The following is a 25001-nucleotide window of genomic DNA, read 5'->3' as shown; positions in this document are numbered from 1 at the left end:
CCCTTCGCACCGGATTCCCGCTCCTACACGCCCCCCACTTCCCGCCCTAACCGTGTCGCTGTCTTTAGCTGTTACTAGTTGTCGACGGGCCTCCCGCAGGTCCTGGCGCGGAGGCGAGGTCCCCATTTCGCGCCTTGTCCTTCGCAGGAAACCGCCCAGAGTGAGGGTCCCCGAGGCCGCGCGAGCCCCACTCGAGGTGCGTTCGCTCTGCGCGGCGCGAGGCGGGTCGCCGAGGGCGCCGGAGCCCCCAGCCTGCGGCGGCAACCCCCCCGGACCCCGTTCCTCTGGCCCGGGCCCTGGGAGTCGCCCGCCGAGCCCTCGTTCTCCTCTCGCGGCGCACCGCCCCCCAGCCCCGCGGGCGCAACCGGCCCCGCCCGCCGCAGGCTCCGCCCCCAGCGCGGCTTTTAAGCTCTATAAAGTTCCTCTTTCCCACCTCTGAATCTTAGTTTCACCGCTTGAACTTAGGACCCACCGCTGCCCTCAGCTCCGAGTCGGGGCGAGGTAAGGTCTGGGGTCGGGCAGCAGCATAGATGTGAGGGTGGCACGACAGAGAACCGGGGGCGCGAGACCAGAGGTCCCGGGGTCCATCTCCAGGGCAGCGCAGGGGACCCCAGCTTCGGAGCCGGGAGGGAGCACGCCCCTTGAGGGATCCCCGACTCCCCCTATCTGCTCTGGGTCCGGGGCCTTTGTGCGGGCTCGGTGGAGGGTCGCCCAGGTCGCTGCCCGAGCACTCCCGCCGTCTCTCCCTGCTCCCGCGGCCCCACCACTCTGCAGTCGGCCCAGCCCGGGCCGGGGGAGGCCACGCGCGGGACGGGATAACGAGACTGTCAGAGCCCCAGGAGTGGCCGAAGCGGGGCAGTCGAAGGGACCCACACGGGGTGGCGGGCTTTCCCGCGGGGGACAGTCCCTTACTCCCGAGGCTCCAATCCGAGGCTCCTTCTCTTGCTCCTCGTTCTTAAGGGGCCCAAACTCACCGCGGCCTCCGGCGCGTTGCCCCCCGAGTAGTGGTGGAGGAGGAGAAGGAGCTCCAAATATGGGCTCCTCGGGGCGCTGCGCCCTGCGGTCCCTCGCTCTCCCCGGCACCCTCCCTGCCTCCGCTCTTCCTCGCGGGCCTCTGGGTCCGGCTGACGCTCGGCGTCCCGGAATCTCCCGCTACTTGGCAGCGCTCCTCACCAAAGACCAGGTGTCTATCGCTTGTTGCTTCCAAGGCCCACTTAATCCTTGCTATCTGGCGAGGGCTCAGGGATATTCTTGGAACAAAGAGTGCGGGTGCGGGAGGTTCTAGAAGGCCGGAGGAGGAGTTGCTGAGTGCCGCGCACCTGGAACGCCCCGACCGCAGGCGAACCCGCGTGCGAGATCCTTGGCGCACGGGGGCCATCAGGGGAGTGTGAATTGGGGAGTGGGCGAGAGTGGAAACTGACAGTGAAGGGGGAAATGGACTGGCGTCGGCTTGGGACTGGGCTAAGAGGAGCGGGAACTACGAGTGAGCGTGCAAACGGAGTGCCAAGAGTGGTGGCGGCTGGATTTGGGAGCGTGCGCAAAGGCGAGAGTTGTGTGTCCGGGCAGCACTTGGGCTGTGGGGTGCGTAACAAGAATGGAAAGTTCAGAAGGTGGGGTAGAAGGATGGACTCCACGGAGGGCGCGCTCGGGAGGCGTCAGGACTGTGCGCGCCAAGGGCACGAGCCCGGGCCAAGTGAGAAGGTGCTTTCTCCTAAGGGCCTTTGGCAACACCGACTTCTTAGCGCGCGCGCCTCGCTGCCTCGGAGACTCCGGCACCTCGTGGTCATTACCAGAGGGGGTTGGGACAGGGTGCCCCGAGCGCTGTGCCGCAGTGGCTGAAAGGCGGCCCTCCTCTCCCCTGCAGCTCAGAGCGAGTGCCGGAGGCGGATCCTGAGCGCGTGAGGGCGACAGTCGGCGCGCTGGGCATGAACCTGGAGGGCGGCGGCGGCCGAGGCGGAGAGTTCGGCATGAGCTCCGTGAGCTGCGGCAACGGGAAACTCCGCCAGTGGCTGATCGACCAGATCGACAGCGGCAAGTACCCAGGGCTGGTGTGGGAGAACGAGGAGAAGAGCATCTTCCGCATCCCCTGGAAGCACGCGGGCAAACAGGACTACAACCGTGAGGAGGACGCCGCCCTCTTCAAGGTTACAAGCCCGCGGGGAGCCCACGGTCGGGATGGGAGAGGGCCCCGGAGAGCCCGGACGGTCCCTAACCCCCACCCCGCGGCGAGGCCGGCCCGCGCCGGCGCGCCCGGCGGTTCTCAGAGGGAAGGGGACCACACGGGGTGCGCGGGACGGTGTGTGCCCCTTAGGGCGAGGGGCCCGCGAGCATCAGGTGGCGATCGGCCCAAGCCACGGGAGAAGGAGAGAGGTGTCAACTACTCTAGTGATTTCACAAATGGGGGGACCGGGTCCCAATCCTGAGTGTGTGATGTGAGCAGTACCCAGGGAGTCGGGCGGCTCCAGCGGCAGGGAAATGCCTGGAGGCTAACCCCGGGTAGCGGCGTCCAAGGACGCTGGCTTGGGTGTTATAGTGCATTACTGTTCTCATCGGAGCCTTTTTCTGTCCCTCTGGATCCCTCCTTGCCTCTTTGATCAGTGTGTGTGTCTGTCTCTTTCTGGGAGCACCCGGAGTGTGCTCGAGTCTGTGTCTGTTTTTCTGTCTCTCTCATTAGTCTGTATTTGTTTCTGTTTTTTCTCTCCTGTTCTCTCTCTCTGGATATTTTTCCTTTGGTTGTCTCTATCTCTGGCACGTGCTCTCTCCTTCTAGCTGAGTCCTTCCATCTGCTTCTCCTCTTTCTGTCTCCCTCTGTCTGACTCCCTCTTTCCAAGTCTTTCTGGAAAATTTTCTCTGAGTTTCTCTCTCTCTCTCTCTTTCCTTCTGGGTCTTTCCATCTTACTGTGTGTTTCTCTCTTTCTTTCTGTCACTCTCTCTCTTCCCCTCTCTCCTCCCCACCCCCTTTGGATTTCTCTCTCTTTCTCTTCTTACTCGCTGTCCTCTCTCTGGACCTTTCTCTCCTGCCCTCGGTGTGTGTGTCCCTCTCATGACGGTTCTCCCTAGAGCAGTGCACCCACTGAACTGTGCATCAGGGCCCAGCCCCACCACCTGTGGGCAGAGCAGGGACGGGGACTTCCTCAGGGACTTTGCCCTCACGAGACCTCAGATGGTCTGACTGTCCACATGTGCTCTACAAGTAGCAGCTCAGCCACAGCTCTGTCCCTAGTTCCAATCAAACTTGCTTCAGACACTGGGTGGGTAGCCTTTCCAGCGGTCCTCCACATCTCACCTGTCTTTTACAAATACCGAGGGAATGTTCAAACCACTTGCCTTCAGCTCAGCGATGATAGGGTCCAGGGTGGAAAGTATTTTACCTGGAGGACACCTGGGGTCTCTTTGTCTCACATTTTGAGCAACAGTGTAAATCTGAAGCACCTAAGCACCATTCTTTCCTTTAGAAATGCAATTCCTAGATTCTTTTTTAAAAGATCTGTATTTTAACTATTTTGCCTCTTCTTTCCCACCAGGCTTGGGCGCTGTTTAAAGGAAAGTTCCGAGAAGGCATTGATAAGCCGGATCCCCCGACCTGGAAGACACGTTTACGATGTGCTTTGAACAAGAGCAATGACTTTGAGGAACTGGTTGAGAGGAGCCAGTTGGACATCTCAGACCCCTATAAAGTATACAGGATTGTTCCCGAGGGAGCCAAAAAAGGTGGGCCTTCTTGGATTTGGGTCCCAGAATATGGGCAGCCTGACACTTGTAAGGCCTTGATTTCATTCCGAAGGCCACTTTTCCTGTTTTGGTCTTACAGGCTGCCTGCCTCCTGGCCCAGGGCCAAGCCCGGCAGGCCGTAGCCCAAGTTCTCTGGGCCGCAACTGACATTCTTGTGGCATTAGTGCGGGGTGGTTTGTCGGGCTTCAAGTCTCTAACTGGGTGCGCCTGCGTGTGCACGTCTGTGTGTTTCCACACAGTTCTATCAAGATGTGGGCCAAATTTCCAAACAAAAGACGGAAAGCTTGTTCGAAGCTTTACTTACCTATCAGTCTTTCATGATTAACCATTTTGTAGAAGAGAAGCGTCGATACATCCATATATTGTTGCTATTTATAGTAATAAAATGTCAACTTTTAGAGTGTACTGTGATCAGCTGGGGTGCTTATTAAAGTTCAGATTCCCGCTTTCCAAGATTCTGACCAGTGTGTCAGAGTGGAGCCCAGGAATCTGCATTTTAAACAAACCATCCAGGTGACCTCACTTTGGGAACATCTTGCTGGTGGGGCCCTTTATGTCGCAAGGTGTATCCACCACAGCATTGCATTGATTTCTCTACCAGTCCTATGTAAGTCAGACCTTGTAGAAATCAGTTTAACGGCCAGAACAAATAATTGCCCAGGGTAATTGCTGAAAAATGCCTCGTCAACACTGTGTTATGCCTTGTGAGAATTAAACCCTCAGGTGTTTTTCTAAGATCTGAGCTTTGGTTATGTTAGGTCCTTTTTTCACACTGTGCCATTTCCCTTTCACCCAAATACACAGGAGCAAAGCAGCTCACACTGGAGGACCCCCAGATGACTATGAGCCACCCCTACACCATGACGGCTCCTTACCCCTCACTCCCAGCTCAGGTAGGCGGAGGGCTCAGACACGGCTTCCAGAAGGCAGGCTGGATCTCTGTGAGGCCACGTGAGCTGGCTAGGCCCACACAGCAGGAGAAATGCGCAGAGGCCACAGAGCTTTGTTGTTGCTACTAGTCCGACAACCAAAGCAAAGCCCTGGTCATTGAATGGATGCCTCACTTTCCCCTGGAGTTGCAATCAGTGTTGGTTCTGAGGGGGGCACGGGGGCCTGCCTGTCGGTATCAACTTCTATGACTGGTTCTGAAATCTGCTGGAAAACAGACCTTTTGTGGAAGGTGAAGATTTTGGAAGTAGTGGTTTTATCATGTGAAACCACAGGGCAGCTGACCCCTCACACTCTCCTGAGGGTGCCAGCGCTCTGGTCTGTTCCCTTTGGTGAGTGGAGAAGGCACATGCCCTGCAGTGCTTTGCGCTGGCTCCAACCACATGATGCAGCTCGGTGTGATCACAGCCTTACAACACTGCTTCACTGTGCGCCTTGACTCCCTGTGGCTCATCTCCACCTAGTGTGATGAGGGATTCACTCCAAAGTCTTTCCTGGTGATAAAATGATTTGGCTGCCAGCCAAATAAGAGATTCCCTGAGGAGTTGGGGAGGATATAAAAGAATCTGTGCCCCTTTCCCAGTGCCAACAGCTGTTCTTTGCTGAGCTGGTTGCTTTGCATCTCAGCTCCTCCCTCGTGTTCCTTTAGCAGGTTCATAACTACATGATGCCCCCCCACGACCGAAGCTGGAGGGAGTACGTCCCTGATCAGCCACACCCGGAAATCCCGTATCAATGTCCTGTGACGTTTGGACCCCGAAGCCACCACTGGCAAGGCCCAGCTTGTGAAAATGGTAAGGAGTGCACTGGGGCTGGCTCCCATGGCTGCCACTGACCCAGCAGAGCAAAGCAAAGGGCCCTGGTCTCTCCTGAGCTGTCCTTCTGGGCAGTACACGGCTCTTTCTCCTTCTCAGAGCTGCTAGGAAAGACCTCCTGTGCAGTGAGGGAGAGTGTTCTCTCTCATGCAGGATGGTAAGGTCCTCAGAGGAAGGACGCCAAGGTTTACTGACGATGGCTGGCTTATTGTGTGCTGGGACCTGTGTTTGAAACTGCCTTATGTGGGATCTTATTCAGACATTGCGGAGATCATTCCAGGCAGCTAAAAACTGCCGCAGTTTTTTAGAGGCAAGCTCATAGAATGTAAGTAATGTGCCCACAGTTACCCAGTGAGAGTGCGGAGCTGGGGTTCAATGTCAGATCTCCTGACCCCAAAGCCCAGCCTTCCGCTTAAGACAGGGGAAGTCAGATGTCAAAGTGGTTGGCTATATTTTTTAAATTATCTGTTTAATAGGTTAACATTTTTCATCCTCCTTCAATAATCTTAAGCTTTATTTTTACTCTTGGGCAAAAAGTAGTAAATTTTGGCAGTCTGCCCTCCTGGATTGTCGCTTCAGTGTTGACTGAGGGCCATATAATCACCGGTCTCTTTCTGTGTACACATCTGTAAAATGGGGGTGTGCTACAGCTGTGCCCACAGCCTCCCTCTATAGGGACACCAGGAGATTACTGGGCTCTGTGCCTATGTAGTTGTTCTTAGGATTAAAGGTGATAGTAAGAAGGGAGGGAACAAACATGAGGATAAAAACATCGAAAGTCTCCACAGGGTGCCTGGTGCTGGGGGTGGGTCTCTAAGAGCTGCCCCCTCCGGAGTAGAGGTGGCCCCGTGCCCCGGGAGGCCCCGGACGCAAGGTGAGAGCTCCCAGCAGAAGCGCTAGTTAGCTAAGAGCAGAAAATATTTCACAGGATGTAGTCAATACAGCAAAACACAAGCTTTTAGGACTTCTGAGTTAGTTATTTAAATAGAAATTCTGCGATAGGTCAAAGCACAGGTCCTTTTGTATGTTCTAGGAATATTGACTCCTTCACAATGTGGCCTATCCCCCTTTTTCTAGTCATGTTCAGTCCACTCTTGGCTTATGGTATTGAAGAAGTATACCATTACTTAAGATTTGTATTGCGTGGCATGTTTACAAAGAAACCTCAGAATTCGGTTTTATTAGCTTTCAAGAGTGATTTGCAACAGAAGTTGGTTTTCCAAATCACAGTGGAGGAATTAGCTAACACTAAACTGGTGTTCAGACCTGTGTCCAGTGCATCAGGCTCTATTGAACTAATAACCTTAGTAAAGAGACAATGCTTAGAACTGTGCAAAAGGATGGAATAGGTAGACATATTTTGAGGGGTAGGTGACATTAAATGAAGTGCCAACAAAATTAGATTCTGTTATTATTTCTTTTTTAATGTTTAGTGCACCACACAGCTGCTGTGCTGCCAAGAGAACTGGTTCAGTTTTCTCTTGAACCCAGAAGTAGCAAGCTAAATCAACGTGTACTAAACAATTTGTAAGATTTTAATTGGGCTCTTTGGCACCAGAACTCACTTAGACTTGAACTCACAGCTCTCCTGTGCACTTGCTGTGTGAGCAAGGGTAAACTGCTTCATCTGTCTGAGCCTCAGTCACCCTGTTTACCAGCTGTGGGGGATGCTGGTCAAAGGGTACAAACTTCCGACTATAAGATGGTCAATTCTGGGGATCTAATGTACAGCATGGTGACTGTTGTCAGCAGTACTCCTACTGGACTAAAAGTTGCTAAAAAAGTAGATCTCCACACACACACATACACACACACAACAGTAATTATGTGAGGTGATGGAAGTGTTAACCAACCTTAAAAAAAAAAAAAAGAATGAATAAATGAAAGAAAATTACAGCGGGGCAGCTCCAGAGTGTCCTTCCAAAGCTGTGGAAAGACTCCTTCCTCCTTCCATTTGGTTTTTCCAATTGGACTTCAGTGTGTCTTTGCCTCTTGTGAGTACCGGCGGTAGGTGGTCAGCAGGCCTGTGGCCCTCCCCTCCCAGGGTTGGTGCCACCAGGGCCCGAGTGGCCACACCTCAGGGAGAGGCAGCCTCCTTATGGGTCGGACTAACTGTTTAGACATCATCTGATTTTTATTTGCAAATGCAGGTTGCCAGGTGACAGGAACCTTTTATGCTTGTGCCCCGCCTGAGTCCCAGGCCCCCGGGATCCCCATAGAGCCAAGCATAAGGTCTGCCGAGGCCCTGGCGCTGTCAGGTGAGTGCGCGTTCTCGCTAAAGGCACCCACGGAGGCCGCGCTGGCAGGCTTCCCCTCACCTTTGGGTGGATCTGCTGGGGCAATAGGTGAGCACGCCTGTGGGCACTCCCTTTCCTCCAGCTAGCGCCTGAAGTGGGTGTGGGCATATCTGCCTCCCAACCTGTATGAATGAGGAACACCATTAGAAAAGTGAGCACTGAGAAGCCAGCTTATGACTCTGATGCCAATTCTAAACGCTGGTGAAGTGAGTCATTTTAAGTTCTCCACTGGCATCTGTCTGAATTTCCAAGAATATGCAAATGCTCCAGTTTCATCTACCAAGGGCCCCTTTTCAGCCAGCCTTTTCACAGAGCAGTTTAGTTTCTGAGAAGAAAAGCACGAGGCTTCTCCTTTTGAAAAGCTGATCATCCTTCCAGGGTTAGCCGCAAATGTGTCTTCCTCCTGGGCTTCCTGGGGACGTTAGTGCTGGCTCCTTTCTCTGCACAACATTCATATGCCTAAAAGGAGCAAGCACTGTGTCTTCCTCTGAACTTTGATATGGCTTGCAAATAGGTATGGATTAGATCTGATTTTTAAAGTTCCATTTCTAAAAGAATCCCTGTACCTCGGAGATCTCACCTGCTTTAAAGAAGGCACCTCAGGTTTACTAAGCATATGTACATGTGTATATTTATTTTTTAGATAATCTTTTGGATTGTTTTAAAATGAGATTTGTATTTATTTTAAAAATGAATAGCTTAAGCTTCAGAATGTTTACTTTGCCCCTGGCCTCTTTAAAAATCAGTGACAGAAATATGAACTAAATCCTCAAGGTTTCAGGGAGATGAGAGTTATGGGTACCTTTCTCGATCCCAGGGGAGCTGGAGTTTTACCACTTAGTTGTTTTCAGTTCCGAAGTTCCAAATGAGGCTATTTGTCTTCCTAGGTGCTCCCAAATGGTGGAGGGTAGGAGATATTTCTGAGCAGGAAGGCTTGTGTTTGTTTTTAGAAACTTTCAAACCCTTTTCTTGAGCACCTAAGACTGTGTGGGTGCCTGAAGAGTAGGAAATAAACAGCTATTTATATCACTGTGACCTCGTGATTTCTGATGACATTAAATGAAATGAAACCTGCCCTGCAAGTCACCTCAAATGGCCAACACCCACTCTCGTCGGGGTGCGCGCCTGAGCTCCTCTCTGCCAGCGCGTTCACAGCGGCAGAAATTGAAGTGGAGAATTGAGACAGTGATGTGGGTTGTTTAAGTCTCAGAACCTGCCACTGAGGAATAAGAGGGTTTTGTGGGTTTCTTTTTCTGGTATGCATAATACAGATAAATTACCAACCTTGAGTGCATTTATTAGAGAACTGCAATTCCCGTTCATTTTTAAATCCCATGCAGGTGCCGATGGGGAGCTCCTGCCTGTCCGTGAAGCCCTGTTGATTTCAGTTCAGGGGCCTTTGCAAACCTAGCTGGGACCGTTCAGTCATGGGTCATATTTTAAAGAGGCTTCTGAAATCAGCAAAATTTCATAAATGAATTCGTCTTGTTTAATGCTTTAGAAAGCATAGTTTTAGAGTTATTTTCAACCTTAAACACAAAGCCTAGTGGGGTTTCGGCAGAATTTACTCTTAGAACATTTTTCTCATTGATTCCTTTCTTTGCACATGAATAAATTTATTATACTAATAGTACATTTGCAGTGTAGAAAACTAATTTAAAAATAAGAAAAGCAAAAATGGAAAATAAAAACATCACATTCTCACCAAGCAGAGATCATCACTGTTAAGACCTTACTACTTAGCCTTCCTGCGACTTCAGTGTGCTCATGCATGTATAGAATTATTTTTTTTTTACCTAAATGGCATCATATTGATATTTTAGGGTACTTTCAGATGTGTGGACATATTTGCTTTTTTTCTGAAACACTATTATATTTTTTTTGCTAGTAGAAATTAAACTTAGGGTTTACTTTCTATAAAATGAAAATAGATGGCCATGCTTAAAGATGAATTTTCCTTCGGTGGTTCATGACTTAGTATTTTAGACACAAATGTGGTCATCACCACTATCATCATCACCAAAAACAAATGACGTAGGAGGTTTTCAACAGCGGTGTTCTCTAATAAAAGTCAAACATATTTTGCGGAAAGGTATGCTCCCACCCCAAAAAATCCACGGTCACATCAATCTGGACAATGCTGAGTTAGACAACATGAGCTAAGTTCTTTCTTGCAGGAATTCTCTAATATCTCTCACTGTCTGTGAATCTCCAGGAGGGAGATAAGGGCATGCAGCACTTCCTAGACTTCCTTGACCCTGGAACTTTTCACTTCTTATAGAGAATCTTGGGACACCAGTGTTCCACCCAATACACTTTGTTCTGGTCGAGTAGTTTGGTGTCTTGGTGGGTAGCCAATGCTCCTTGGTCCCTTAGCGCTGACTCCGAAAGCTCTGTGTTTGCAGACTGCCGGCTGCACATCTGCTTGTACTACCGGGAAATCCTGGTGAAAGAGCTGACCACGTCCAGCCCCGAAGGCTGTCGGATCTCCCATGGGCACACCTATGACGCCAGTAACCTGGACCAGGTCCTCTTCCCCTACCCGGAGGACAATGGCCAGAGGAAAAACATTGAGAAACTGCTGAGCCACCTGGAAAGGGGGGTGGTCCTCTGGATGGCCCCCGACGGGCTTTATGCCAAAAGACTGTGCCAGAGCAGGATCTACTGGGACGGGCCCCTGGCGCTGTGCAGCGACCGGCCCAACAAACTGGAGAGAGACCAGACCTGCAAGCTCTTTGACACACAGCAGTTTTTATCAGGTAATGCACCTAATTATCTGTTAGAATGGAGTCCCCATACCTGTGAGCCTTAGAGAGAGAGAATGGAGGTGGTGATGGAGTGCCGGCCACAACGGTCAAAAACAGCAGGTTTCTCACCTTGGGCAGAGGTCTTCCTCCTGTTAACTCCTGAGCCCACTGGGCCTGATCCCAGAATAGTTTCCTGTTTGGTTCACCTCTCTCCTCTGCCTCTACCACCTACTCCTCCCCATCAGCGGAAGGGTGTGAAGAGGAGAGAGATTGCTCAGGGGACTGTGGTTCAGGCTGGTGTCTTGAAATTCTGGTATTCAACGAATAGTCACCTACTAATAAGGTTTCATTTTATTGAAAGTATGATCTCAGCAAGCATATCTGCTGATGTTTCGGCTCTTTTAAGGTTCCTAAGAAAATCGTAGAGGTTAGAAGTATATTGTTAACGTCTTGGTTATGAGATGTGTCATCCTTATGTGGGTGCCCTACAGCAGGTGGGACCAAGGATAGAGTGTACTGAACTGATTTTGCAGAAGGGGGATTATGAGAAGGCTTTGAGTGATGTCTATGATATGCATGTTTCTAATCATATTTTCCAGAACCAGTGAGTTTTGTTTTCCTAGTTTTGATTTCATGACCGTTCAATTAGGCCTGGGCAGGCTTTTGTGAAACCACTGGCCCTGTTGTTGTTGGAGCTTCATGCAGACTGTTCATTTAGCTGTCTATATTGAGGATGCCTCTTTTGAAGGGAGAAAGCTGTTCTGCCTGCTCGCTAACTGCCAATTCTTCCTCTGCTGTTTCTTTATCCTCCTCTCTTGTAAGTGCCTCCGGCAGAAACACCATGTATCTTTGACTTTTCGTGTGCCTCTCCTTTCCTTGAACATGCTTCTTGATTCAATTCATTTAAAAATAAAATATGAGGCATCTATGTGCTCTGGCACCGTTGACATTTGCTCAGTCTTTTGGGTTTAAGTTGCCCAAATTTGCTTAGACTCATCCAAATTCTCTTTTGGTGCCCCAAAACAAATATGTCTCTAGATGACTAACCTTCTCATGGAAGTGTGACAAGAGGAAGAGGGAGAACTGAGTCTCTGGGTCCCCGAGGCCACACCACAGTGAGGAAGGCATGTGGGTCTGAGCGCCCCACCCTCACTCTGAGCTGCAGAAGTGCCTCCAGCCTGCACGGAGACCTGTTCTGTCTGTGCTGGGGTCCAACGTGGCCATCATGGCAGGGCCCGAGGAAGAGTGAAGGCCGCTGAGGGGTGCCCTGTCTGCACCTCCCATGTCTGCAGTGGGGTCTGAAAGAGCCCACTGGGTTTGGATCTCCTTAGAGATTGTGGATCTTGGTCTCTTTGGATTCAGAAGATACCACAGGGCTAGGGCTTTCATTAAGGCATCCCGGGGAAATGGCGCTTGCTCATCTGAGTTTCTCCCACCATGTATGCTGTAGGAAGGTGGGCTCCTCCTGACAACACTGGGCTGTGAGCTACACTGAGAGGCAGAGTGCACTCAGAGGTGGGTACAAGCAAGAAGTGGGCAGGCACATTGCGCCGCTGTGAGCATCCTCCGGCTGCCAATTCACCTGACTACAGTTTAATATTTATCTGTGAGCAAGACTTCTTTTGTTTTTTTTCCTTCCTCTGTGACTGAGGGCTGTGCTTTTTGCCCACTGCAACCTCTTATCTTGAGGTTCAAGGAGGAACCTGTGAACTTAAAAAATGCAGCTGTGTAGAACAGCTTCTGCATAATCAAGGATTCCCACAGAAGATTCTCATGTTATCAAGCATTTGAGGCATGACTTTTTCAGAGAATTGTGCCAACTCGCCACTCTGATTAGCTTGTGTAGGTGTATCTCAGACCTCGGCAGTGTGAACGCCTCTACACGTTCTGACTAAGTCGGTTAGGTTTGATTTGAATTCTGGAAGAAAAAAAAAAGCAGGAAGTCAAATAGTCCAGTGGGTTAGCTAGAAACTTTTCTTCAGTTGAAGAGAACAGTGGAAATCTTTGATATCTACCCATTCAGGATTTGCAGACTCCTAGGGACAGCCCCTGAAGGCAGAGCCTGAGGGTGCATATCTGATAAAGATGCCTCCGCATGCTGTTCTGCAGAAGTTGTAGCAGCGACTGTGTAAGCACATTTCTTTTGTGGACATGACATTTGACTCGAGCGGAAAGAATAGGAGCAGCTAGAGGCATGAGAGTCATCTTGAGTATGAGTGAGGGGATGTGGGTCAACATCAGGGGCTGAAGAGGTGTCTTTCCAACAGTGCTCCTATTGGTTTTGCATCCTTGGGGTAAGAGTGGTGGTTTCAAGATAAAACACATCCACAAAAGTGGGGCCCCCTAGTGCTTCATCTCCACCCTTCTCATCTCAAGTCAGCGTCTGTCCCAGGAGACGGGGGAGAAGTCAGCTCAAAGTCAGTTTGGGCCTAGTGCCAGTGGGACGCAGCTGCTCGTAACCGGCGCTCAGTCTCTCAGTCTCAATAAAACCTTTTCTGTGATGCCTGAGTCACACAGAGATACTGGGTAGCGCAGACACTGGGTGATGAGGGCTCAGCAGTTTTGAGATGGATGACGTTTTGAAATAATCCTAGGACAAGTCAGAAAATTCTGATTTTTTTTAATGGAAATTTCTCCTTGGTATAAGTTATTCTTTTGCCTCCACATGGCTACATTTCTTTTCCTTTTTCTCCCTCCTTCTCTCTTTTCTGCTACCTTTTGCATCTGCATGGGTCCAATGCTACAAAACAAGGTTCTTAATCTGTAGGTCATATTCCCTTAAAGAATCAAGTGAAATGGGAGACCTCTTGGGAAAAGCACGTGTATGAACATGTACGTGCCAGTTTGTATCTGGGTCTGAAAGTTAAGAACCCCACTTAGAGAAATAAAGAGTGCCCGTGCCTGGTCCAGTCTTCTGAATCGACAGTGAGCCTTTGCTTCCTGCTTTTCTGAGCATGTTTTTTTTTTCTTGTGGGGTTTCTCCAGAGCTGCAAGCATTTGCTCACCATGGCCGTACCCTGCCAAGATTCCAAGTAACTCTGTGCTTCGGAGAAGAGTTTCCAGATCCTCAGAGGCAAAGGAAGCTCATCACTGCTCACGTGAGTATTCAGTCACATTCAAACGGTTGAGTTTCCTTATTCTTCATCAAGGGCAGGGGCCCGTTTAGACAGCTCTCAGAGGAAAAGTAACTGTCAAGTGACCTGGGAAAACAATGATGGCGGAAGCGTGGTCCAGGGAAATGTGCCGGGAGTGCAGCTCAGAGACCCACACACTATCCCCAGCCCTAGAGATCTACTCATCACAAACGGGGAGGTGACCTCCAACTCTGGGCCTCATTTGTCCCACCTTTTTTTTATTTTTCAAACAAACTGTCATATTCCTATTTCATAGAGATTTTAAAGGATTGATGCTAAAAGTTGCCCTTTAAAATTCTCCACATTTAATATTGCTTTTAAATTGCTGTCTAGCTGATCTTCACTTGATGGAGAAGCTTTTCCCAAATGGGAAGCTGTCCACGACTTGTGTATTTTGTAGGTCCCCTCCAAGAGGTTCCCAAACCCTCTTTCATTTCTGGATTTTTAGAAACTATGTAATTATTGAGGACCAGGGGCCACGTGTTATTTGGAAGAGGCTGAATCTTTCAAGGACTTCAAGGAGATCAGGCCGTCACAATGTTCTCCAGCAAAGTTTAAGATAGACATTTACTGTGGCAAGTAAACATCTTTTTCATAAAAAAGAAAAGAAAAAAGTCTGTATAGATAGCATTTAGCATTAATTTGCTACGGAAAACAGAATTTTGAACATGTAAGATTTTTGAATTGGAAAACTTTACGTTGCTATCTACCTTCAAGAGTTATTAATAGGCCCAGATATTGAGCAGGTAAAAAATTATGTCCAATAATATCAAAATTCAGGTCAGATTTTAGCTCTAATAACGTTTCTTATTGAAAACTGAAGTCAAACACTATTTAATCTTGAACACACAATCTCCCCTTCTTGATTAAAATCGAAAACTGACCAACAAACAAACAAAAATATAGTCCCAAAGCCTTGAAAGTTTTCTCATGAATTCTCCCCAGCAGTTGATATAATTATTGGTATAGTAATTGATATCTTGTTAACAACTGTTAAATGACTAAATAAATTAGTCATTGATAAGTAGCATTTCAGAAGTTGATGATAAACTCCTGCATCAGTCTCACTTTATGGGGGTTTTACATGTGCTGGCTCTCCTCAGGGTCAGGCAGGGCCATGTTCCCCAGGCAACGACCCTGGCCTCACGCTGTGTGGTGCGGGAAAGGAAATGGACGTGTATGTGTACACCCAGGAGTTCCTACTCCTCTTTCTTATGGATTTAATTTATTTCAGGTACTTCATATGAGTTGAGCTTAAGCTGTTATATATCAAATAACGTAAAGGTGCAACTTAATAACACGATTGAGAGCATTCGGTTTTCTTAGATGATGTAAATTCAGGAAAAGTTGAAAGTTGAATATTTTTTTGGTTAGTGTGATCCACACTAATAACCAAACTAGATGAATTTGAGATCAGTTAACTCCTCTCTTCCCACAATAGCAGTTTTGTTGTTTAATTTTGCTTCTTTCTTTGTCTTTTATCTGAGGTTCAGTAATTCACAAATTATCTAGGTCATCCAGGAATCATACATCATTTGGGATGAGCCCCTCATCCCTGTGACACTGCAGTTGTGGAGAAATAAATTCGTTGGTCTAATATTACCTCAAACTTCCTTTTAATTTGGTTGTTCTACCTGATTTGCTTCAGTCTTATTTAAATGTAAATTTCAAGGGGCAGTTGATTTAAAAGTATCTTCTTTAACTTCAATTGAAACCCAGACTTAAGTAGATTCTGTATATAGGTTGGTATATGTAAGGACTGACAAAAATTAGTTCTTCAGAAGGCTCCAAATATGAGATGTTTTGATGTGTTACAGCACCTAATCTTGGACTTCACTTTGCTGTACCCTTAGATATTGAGAGTTATTGAATGATGAGCCAACTGCAGGACGTTAAAGAGTATCTTGGTAATGTCTTTTCTAAATCTCTTATTGAAGGTTGAACCTCTACTAGCCAGACAACTGTATTATTTTGCTCAACAAAACAGTGGACATTTCCTAAGGGGCTATGATTTACCTGAACTCATTAGCAGTCCGGAGGATTATCACAGATCGATTCGCCACTCCTCCATTCAAGAATGAAAAGCATCAAGACAAGTGATTTCATTTCATTGTAAATATCTGACTCGGACGAGAACAGCTGGTTGAACCCCCTCTTTTTCTTCTGAGGAACTTGAAAATTGGGGCTTCAGCTCAACGCTTGAGGAGACTCTCAGCAAGAATGTGTCTCAAATATCAGCTCCATATAATTGACAGATGAGCTTATCCCCAAAGGAAGGATGGTCTTTAGGGTCTTCTTATAGACTGCCGTCATTGATGATAACTGTGAAAATTTACCAAAGGATGTGTTTACATTTACTTAAATGCTATCTTTAATTTGATGTGGATTATTTTTTGCTTGAAGACTGAGAAAACTCATGTTTTGGTATTGACCACTAACTAGAATGATGAAAGCACTTAAGTGTGCTATTTCTCAGGGAAGTAAAGTCTAAATTTGAGGCTCCTCTGCCCACAAAAGAAACATATTAATACATGTAGGAGATGTTGCTTTTGTAGAAAATGCTTGCTGATAGAAGGAAACAGAATCTTTGACTGAGGTTGGGCCACAGTGCATCCGGCTTTGAGGTGGCTCATCACCCCTCCGGGTCTGGGTCTTCTCCCAGGGTGGGCACCCCTGCCCTGCCTCACCCTGCCTCCCATTTGCTCTCTCTTCTTGGGTGCCCCTAAAAGCCAGCTGTAGACTCCATTGCTATTTTCTTGAGCCAAAGAGCATTAGGGCCACGCTTGAATGTACATTTGTGTTGGACCTACAATCTAGTAATGACTGGTTAAGATATTTTTGTTTGTCCTTTTGTTTCTCATTCTATAGAAATTGCTAAAACTTTTTTCTTAAAGAAGAAGAAAAGAACACAGATCAACAAACCAAGTACTAAAGATATCTTTTTGAAACTCAGCGACATTTCCCCTCTTATCCTGTTTGTTTTGTTGGCTGTCAGTTAGTTATCCATGACAACACTAAAGAGGAGGGGCCAGTGCTTTTCAAATGAGTGAACTCTGCTAGGAAAGATGATGACAGGATTTCACAGATTGCATAACTGCAGACTCAGTGGGCTGTTTTTGCTTATTTTGTATATTATATGCTTCTTCATGCCAATAATGGTTTGATAGGGCCTTAAAATTACTGGGCTTTTTTCCAAATACTTCTTTTTATAGACTTGATAAGATCTCCACTTGCTTAAGTAAGCCTGATCACTTACCTCTAGTTTGTTTGGAAAAGTACGGATGTTTAGACTGTAATGCTGGCATCCGATATTTTTGTAATATGACGAAATAATTGCTATTACTTTCAGGCTCAGCAAAATACTTGATAGTTCTCAAATATATGCCACTCTTATTCTAACCTATATTTTTTAATTCACTCAACAAACTGTATCGCTTACATTAGAGAGATGACAGCTTTTATCCAGCTTAGTAAGCAATGAGGCATTGGAATGTCATTTCTTTTTTTTGTTTGTTTTTAAAAAGAGTGTTTAATGGTAAAATAATACATATTAACTACAGAAAGTGTAAACAGTATAGAAAGGCAAAAAATAAAGCACATCCTTCTTTTTCCAGCCCAAATCCTCCTCCCTTGAGGCGTCCACAAGAAGTTTGACTGATTCTCTCAACACTTTTCACTTTTCTATAAATATACATAAACTTAAAAAAAAACTCCTCAGATCGCACTGCACCCACTTTTACGCAGTGCTATTTTAACCTGACAATGCGGGTTTACCTCATTCTTTTTAGCGATGTCTTGTAGAATTCCACTGCAGTGGAGTCAGTTATTCCATTAGCCACTCAGAATGAATACGTTTGGACAGCAGATTGTATTTTGTGAACAGCCATAACTTATACATCTTATAGATGCGAAGTATTTTGGGGTATATTATCCTAAGTGGGACATGAACACGACATCAGGAGCCGCTATGACATGGCCCCACCTGCGGCCTCTTCACTGAAGTCTCTCTCACCCGCAGCTCTTCAGAGAGGTCTCTGGGGTCTGTCCAAGGCTGTTGTGTCGTCTTAATTCTCCAAGCAGAGGCTTGATTTAAATTGCTGTTGTGAGTTCTTTTGTTTTCTTTCTTTTCTTTTCTTTTTTTTTTTTTTTTTTTTTTAATATTAAGCTGCTTTAACACTGGAGTTACATTTTCTGGTAAATCCTCTTGGCTTAGACCACTTCCCCCTTTCTCATCTTTACACTTAGCTACATTGAATTCTTTTAATTGTAAGGGGTCCAGAGTGTGCACTAGTGAGTGAACTAATGCTGAAGAGATCAGGGTGAAGAATCCTGACAGCTGTTTCAGGACTTTGAGAAGGAATGGCTGCCTCGTTTCTTGACTTGATAACGTGGCATTAACAGACTAGACTTTGTTTCTTCTCAGGGGCACTTGTTCTGGTTGCACTTGTTAGGCTAAAGAGCTTTGGACTGTAGGGAAAAGAATGTATGTCTCACAGGTGTGTGTTCCTGGCTCATTTCTTGTTTGGGGGATTTAGTGAAACCATGGGCAGTAATCAGAGTCTTCTGGAACACTCTGGGGAACCAGGGTTACCAACTCATTTAAAACCCAAACCTTTGGAACCCCCTCAGCCCTGGACAAAATGGAACATAGAGAACCCAGTAAGACTATTATGTTTGAGCTAGAAAGAGGCTGCTCCATTGGGAGAGAAGATGTAAAATCTCCAGGGAATGAGCAGCTCAGCAGTGTGGTTATCACCCCTGCACAGGTACGTCCAGGTCTGTGTTTAGGGAAAGGCACACGCTGGGCTAAGGCATGAACAAGGCTTTCTTTCCTGCGCTGCGTGTAAACTCCAGACTTGGAACAGCTCTGGGAGTCTTGATGCGGGTCTGACGTGGCTTCTGTCTGAGAGGCTGAGCAGTGGGTGGGCACACCTCCCGCATCCCATATCCCAGAGAAGACTCGCTCCTGCACTGGCTGCACCAGTGAAGGGCACTTGATTTTTTTTTTTTTTGCATCAAGTTATTTTCTTAGTAAAAATCCAGACACAGTTCAAACCCCCTTTCCTTCCTCTTTGATCACATTTCTCCCGTTTCTCCACAGGTGAATGTTTTTCTGAAGTGGTGAGCTTCCTTAAGGTCTCTATTTTTATTATGTAGCTCCCTAAATAGTTTGTAGCTGACTTGCGGCTATTTAAATGTTGCGTCAGGGCTGTCTTGCCATATGTATTGTTCTGCAACTTGCTTTTCCACAGCCCCATCTTTGAGACTGACCCATGCCAATGTAGGTGGATCTCATCCATCGTTGTTAACTGTTGTTGAATAGCTTGTCACATGAATGCAGTGAGGTCAGATTTCCTGGTATTTATTTTCACTGCTTTTAGGAAAGCCTGTATATGAAGTACAGCTGAAGTGGAGGAGAAGAGAGAGGAGATGTGGAAGAGAAAAGGAAAGCCAACAGGCTAATCCTCCTTCAATATAAACTCATGTTTTGCTTTAGAGTCTTGAGATGGAAGGGATCTGATAGGTAGTGGGGTTCACTCCCCTGCACCCCCATTTTATATATATATATAGGTGGATAGGACCAGGTCACTCCCTTGACTTCAGTCAAACACTGCTGGTTCCATCTTGTTACCGAGCCTCCCAGGCAAGGGTGTCTGGAGAACCAGGTTGACCATTCCATGGACAATAGCTGTACATAATTGTGTCATGAATTTTGGTGTAAATTGCTCTTCAAAGCAGATTGATATTTGTGATAATCTGGTGTTTTAGGTAGTTGATAAATAAAGACTTTTTTTAAAAAGTAATGGACTGTGTGTGTTATTAAACGCTCATCTTGGTAGCTTTTGAATACTTCCTCCTTCTGTTGCGTTCTCTCAGCAAGGCTGCTTTGGCAGCCAGCTTCCTTCCTGGTTCTCGTGTGCGTCCCTAAAATCAGATCTCAAAGAGTTCAGCTTGTTTAAAACAAAAATGACTGCAAAACTTATCTGGGCATCAGGCAGTCCCCCCAACGGGTGTGTTAGAAGGTCTGGTCGACCTGGGGAAACTATCATGAATGTTTCCTTTTATATTCACCGCTCCTTTGGTTTTGTTGTTGTTGTTAAGGGGGGAGGATGTAGGTTAACCAGCATGCTGAATGTGAAACACAGTACAAAACTGTGTGTGGAAAAAAAGCACAGCGTGAACTGGAATCCCCTGTGGCCCTTGGTGTCCCTCTGTCTGCTGTGGACTCATCTCTGCAGCCAGACGAGGGGTACTCCTTTCTCAGCCTTTGTGTTACTCTCTTTTTTAGGTAACCTGGCTCCTTCCACCCTGTCAGCTGTGCTCCAGTACTAGTCTAGCTTCTGACATAGGCCAGCTGCAGCCTGTTGTGTTAAAATCCTTGCAGCCAAAGATTGCATGGAGCTGTCAGAAATGTTTGTCATTTGCATGTAGGAGCCCCAGAATATTAGATTAGAATGATTTTGTATTTGCTAAATGGTAACCAAAGAGAAATAATGGACAATAAACTATCATACTGTTTAGGGGGCTCTATCTGCTCAGCAAGTGTGGATGGACTTGAGTCACTGTACATAAGCAAGTTTTTTTCAAATAATATATCAACTCTTTATATCTAAATGAGTTTCAAAGGGATCTTGAACTTGATCTTAAGTAATTTTACACCTCCTTCAGGTACCAATGTTTATAAACCTTTCTTTACACACAGTGCAAGTTTGACTGTGTTGGATTCAGTTTCCTTAAAGCACGTATTCCCCTGACAAATACATGCTCTCATAAAAGTGCACTGGCCATGCTTATCTATGCCGGAAACACATCATCAGATTCCACATCATCTCTCTGGAGAGAAACTCCAGGGGACATAATATCTCGTTTTTTCCAGGACAGGCTGTACTTAAATTAACCCAGGCAGGTAGATAGATACCTTCTGAAGCAGTGGCGAGTCATGAATTGTAGGGGTTATTGGTCCTGGAAAACCAGGTGCTCCTTCCAGTGACCCCATTCCTCCAGGCTGACAACATGTTGGCAGGTGGCTGTCCTTAGAGACTTCCTCAAAGGCAGGCAGGGGCCTTGGTGTGCTGGTGTCAACAGAATGGCCTCCCACATCCTTGTTTAGACCATCTGTCTGGCACGATCTGTTGTCAAGTTCATTTTATCCCAGTCCTTGAGCGACCGGTCAAAAGTTTGGAATCTGTGGAGTTCTCTTCTTTTGGTAAATTACAATTCTCAGTTTTTCCCCTTTTCCCATAGGCTTGGGTATGATGATGGATTTAAAGAGAATCGTCCCAGCAAACATAACATCCTTTGCCTCTTATTTCCTGTCCTTGTGGGTCAGGCTTCTATAGCAGACGTTATCTGGAGGAAAATCAGCAGATGTGTCTGGAACCTCTGCCTTTATTCCTTGCCGTTTCTCCCTGATTTTGCACTCTGGTCCTGCCAAACGATTGCAGTGCCCAAAGGCACCTCTTTACTCTCACCTAGAAGACTTCTCCTGCTGCCATCAAGTCACCTGGCTAACTTCCTTTTCTCCACTAGGTTTTAGCTATGACATCTTCTCTTTCTGGAAGCATTTCTTCACCTCGCATGACTAGGTCAGAAGGTGTTCTTTGTACCCGCGATTGGGATCTATGAAGGATAATGTTGTGGAAGTTCTGGAAAAAATGTCCCCCACTGTGTACACTCTCCCCTGTGCTTACTCCCGAGCAGCCGGGCATCGGTGCTTGCTGCTGCAGGGCAGAAAGAACGTAACCTGGCTGTCTGCTCCAGGCTTTTGTCTTCCCAAGACACTGGTTCTCAGGGAAAAAATAGAGGACTCAAGGAAGCTGAGAATTTAAGAAAGGCAAGTCTTTTCACCCCTTCTGGCCTGCCACCCCAGACTAGGAAAGATGCTCAGAGCTGAGGAAAGAAGAGAGAGAACGAGAGGAAATGCGTGTATAGACTTCAGTGGCTCCCCGATAAAGGAGAACTATCCTCTCCCTCCGAGAGAGCCTTGTGGCGATGGCAGACCTGAGAGAGGTGGGTTGGAAGGAACAGTGAGGAAACACGGGGCATGGAGGGGCAGGTGGGCAGGACTGAGGATAGATCCATGGTCACTGTGTGGGCCAATTGGACTGAGTGGTGGGCACCCTGGGATGTGCCTGAGTGGAGACAACACTGAGGACCAGACCTGGGCACTACAGAAGCAGTGCCAAATTGAACACCAACTCAAGGAAAGGGGAGAGATCTGAAGTGAACTGAGATTGAGTTTCCATCACCCTCATGGAATAAGAGCTCACGTGAAAATTATGTTATTAAAGAAAATACAAATTTCTTGAAAACTTGAGCTATGGACTTAGATTTGTACCTGCTGTGTCTGTAGCATACCACTGGCCATTGTTTATTGTAATTTCCTGTTTACTAATTTTTCTTCCCTAATAGAAACTCTTTGAAGACGGGAGCTGGGTTTGCCGTTGTGCACCCAGTGCCAGAGCAGCGCCTGGTCCTCGGTAGGCGCCCAGTGCGTGAACTTGGGTGGGCCTAAGAAGTCCCGCAGTGCCCACGGGCTGTTAGCTCAGTGCCGGGCTGCCCATGGGATGAGGTGCTACGTACCATTTAGAGATTTGTATGGTATATAAGTATTTTATGACATGGAGAAATGTTTGTTACTTCAAGTGAAAAGAAAGCAGGTTTCCAAACAATGTAATAAATTTTTTAAAATTTTATGGAATTCATAAAATTTTTAAAAATAGTCAAAAGTATAAATTGTATCTCTGAGTGGTGGAGTGATGGGGGTTTTTAATTTTCTTGTCTGCTTTTTTGTATTTTCCAAAATTTCTCCAATGACCACATATTTTGTTATCAGAAGAAAAAAAGAGCACAAAATGTAATCCTTCTAAGCGGGTATTTCTGTGTGTGTGTGTGTGTGTGTGTGTGTGTGTGTATGTGTGATGTTCATTCTTGGGCTGCTGTGTGGGGTCCACAGTGGACCCCAGAGCCTAGTCGCCTTTCCAGGAGACACAGCACTCGGAGGGCCCTTCTCTGCACTGAGAGCGCAGCGCTCCACCCTGGCCACAGGGAAAACTGCCTTTCATCCTGCCCCCTCTTGGGTTCAGTTCTTTTTCCTGCTGTTCCCCTTGGATGTCCTTCCCCTCTGACTCATGCCTTTCTCCAGGAAGGATGCTCTGTCTTTTGAGTTATTGTATTGCAGATGAACCCTCTCTCTTGGCTTCCATGCTGCAGCTGCGCCCTCTGCACCCCCCACCCTCCCAGGGGGAACCGCCCTCCACCATCTCCCATGTTCTTTATTCCTCCAGGCTCACTCTTTGCCTCTGGCTCCATGTTTACCCTCATGTGAACGGCAACACTTGGAGTTGCTTGAAAACAGGGAGGAAAAGAACTTTGACACGTATTTTTAATTGTGGTAAAATACACAAAAAGTAATATGTACCATTTTTAAGTGCACAGTTCTGTGGCATTAAGTACATTCACATTGCTGTGCAACCATCACCACCATCCATCTCCGGAACTCCTTTCATCTTGCAAAACTGAAACTCTGTACCCATTGAACCCTAACTCCCCATCCGCCTCCCCCAGCCCCTAGTAACCACCATTCTACTTTCTGTCTCTATGAATCTGACTACTCTAGGGACCTCATATAAGTGGAATCATACAGTATTTGTCCTTTTGTGACTGGCTTATTTTGCTGAGCATAATGTCCTCAAGGTTCATCACATTATAGCATGTGACAAAATTTCCTTCCTTTTGAAGGCTAAATGCTATTCCAGTCTATGTATATACCACATTTCGCTTATCCATTCATCCTTCTATGGATGGACACTTGGGTTGCTTTGGGTTGCTTCCACCTTTTGACTATTGTGACTAACGCTGCTATGAAAATGGGGGTACAAATATCTGTTCGAGATTTTGCTTTCAATTCTTTGGGGTATCTGTGGAATTGCTAGATCATATGGTAGTTCTATATTTAATCTTTTGAGGACCCTCCATACTGTTTTCCATTGTGGCTGCACCATTTGATGCCAGGTCACCTACCAACAGTGCACAAGTGTTCCAATTTCTCCACATCCTCTCCCACGCTTGTTATTTTCTGAAGAACATTTACTTTTTTAAAATGTGTTCATTCAACAAACGTCTCCTGAAGATCCACCATGTTCCTGGCCTTCTGCTGATTTCCAAGGATTCATGTCTTCAACAGGACAATGTTGTGGCCTTGAGGGGCTCACAGGCTAGTGTGGGAGGTGCACCTACTGTAGATGCTGTGGGCAGGGCATCTCCACCAGCAGGGGTGGAGGGTCAGTGATGGCCTCCAAGAAGGAGTTATTTTTATCTCCCATTTTTGAGGTAGAGAAAGTGAGGCTCAGAAACCTAAAGTCACTAGCCTAACGTTAAACAACAACTAAGAGGCAAAGCCAGGATTCTAATCCAGCTCTTTCTGATTTCAAAGCCTCACCTCTCAATTCTGATGCCAAGCTGTTGGTGAGGGACTGAAGTCAGAGAGTTGACACAGTGTGCCCAGTCCACGCGGCTAGTGAGCCGCCTCCTGGCATCAAAGCCAGACTTTCTAAGACATTTGGCCTTTTTTCACCAAGAGAAGTCCCACAGGTGGGAACCCATCCCTCTAGAAGGGGAAAGAGACTAGAAGCAGAGAGCACAGCAAGACTTCCAGAAAGAGAGAAGAACCAAGGATTTGGGATTGCGCACTAAGATCTGGCTAACCCTCATTCAGTCTCATAAATTATCACTTCTTGGATGCCAAGTGCTTTAACATGCATCAGCTCCTGTGACCCTTGAAGTGATCCCAGAGGACAGGTGTGGTACTTCTCGCCTTAGAGATGGAGGGCCTCGGAGCTAAGGGCCTTGTCAATGGTGCGTGGCTGATGGCGTCAGGGAAGTGGCGCAACCCTGGCACGTCCTGTGCCAGGGGCTCCTTCTTCCTGCTATAGAATTCTCCGTCTTCCAGGTTCTTTTGTAAAATGAGGCACTTACTTCATAGGGTTGTTGGCAGGATTAGTGAGTAAAGTGCCGAGAATGATGTCTGGGGAGGAGTTAGTGCTATGGACATACTGGCTATTATTATTATAAGCTTGGTATTTATTATAAGTTCCTTTGATGGTAGGGAAGGTATCTTATTTCAGTGTTTCCTAAATTTTAAATCACATCATACTGCCTTCAAAATTTTGTTTATGATTATTTAAATATTATCTAATTAAAATTTCTGATGACAAATATTTATTCAATATGCTCTTACCTATTTAAAATGTGACTTCTCAAAATACACTTAAGAGTATTATTATTTTCTTAAAATCTTTAGGTGGACTCACTTTTCAAATTTAAATG

General features: G+C 46.8%; 1 protein-coding gene across 2 annotated transcripts; it reads left to right on the top strand.

The window, feature by feature from the left end:
* Nucleotides 1-460: 460 nt before the first annotated feature.
* IRF4 (interferon regulatory factor 4) lies at nucleotides 461-19453 on the top strand. 2 transcript variants are annotated; one of them, XM_058555406.1, is made up of 9 exons: nucleotides 461-501; nucleotides 1865-2144; nucleotides 3525-3711; nucleotides 4537-4625; nucleotides 5333-5474; nucleotides 7646-7753; nucleotides 10198-10551; nucleotides 13525-13637; nucleotides 15611-19453. In XM_058555406.1, exons 2-9 carry the CDS (start codon nucleotides 1926-1928, stop codon nucleotides 15752-15754), a joined length of 1356 nt encoding a protein of 451 aa, XP_058411389.1. In that variant the 5' UTR covers nucleotides 461-501; nucleotides 1865-1925; the 3' UTR covers nucleotides 15755-19453. The 2 variants fall into 2 exon arrangements, with proteins under 2 accessions (XP_058411389.1, XP_058411388.1); XM_058555405.1 differs by having other exon boundaries at nucleotides 5330-5474.
* The last annotated feature ends 5548 nt before the right edge of the window (nucleotides 19454-25001 follow it).

The sequence above is a fragment of the Diceros bicornis genome, chromosome 14 (assembly GCF_020826845.1).
Source record: "Diceros bicornis minor isolate mBicDic1 chromosome 14, mDicBic1.mat.cur, whole genome shotgun sequence".
Taxonomy (NCBI): Eukaryota; Metazoa; Chordata; class Mammalia; order Perissodactyla; family Rhinocerotidae; genus Diceros; species Diceros bicornis.
Note: the sequence above shows the minus strand (reverse complement) of the source record. Positions and strands in the feature narration are given on the sequence as shown.

Coding starts and splice junctions, on each gene's coding strand:
- IRF4 (XM_058555405.1), top strand. CDS start 1,926: ATGAACCTGGAGGGCGGCGGCGGCCGAGGCGGAGAGTTCGGCATGAGC. Junction 2,145..3,524: donor AGGACGCCGCCCTCTTCAAG/GTTACAAGCCCG, acceptor CTTTCCCACCAG/GCTTGGGCGCTGTTTAAAGG. Junction 5,475..7,645: donor AGGCCCAGCTTGTGAAAATG/GTAAGGAGTGCA, acceptor TTGCAAATGCAG/GTTGCCAGGTGACAGGAACC.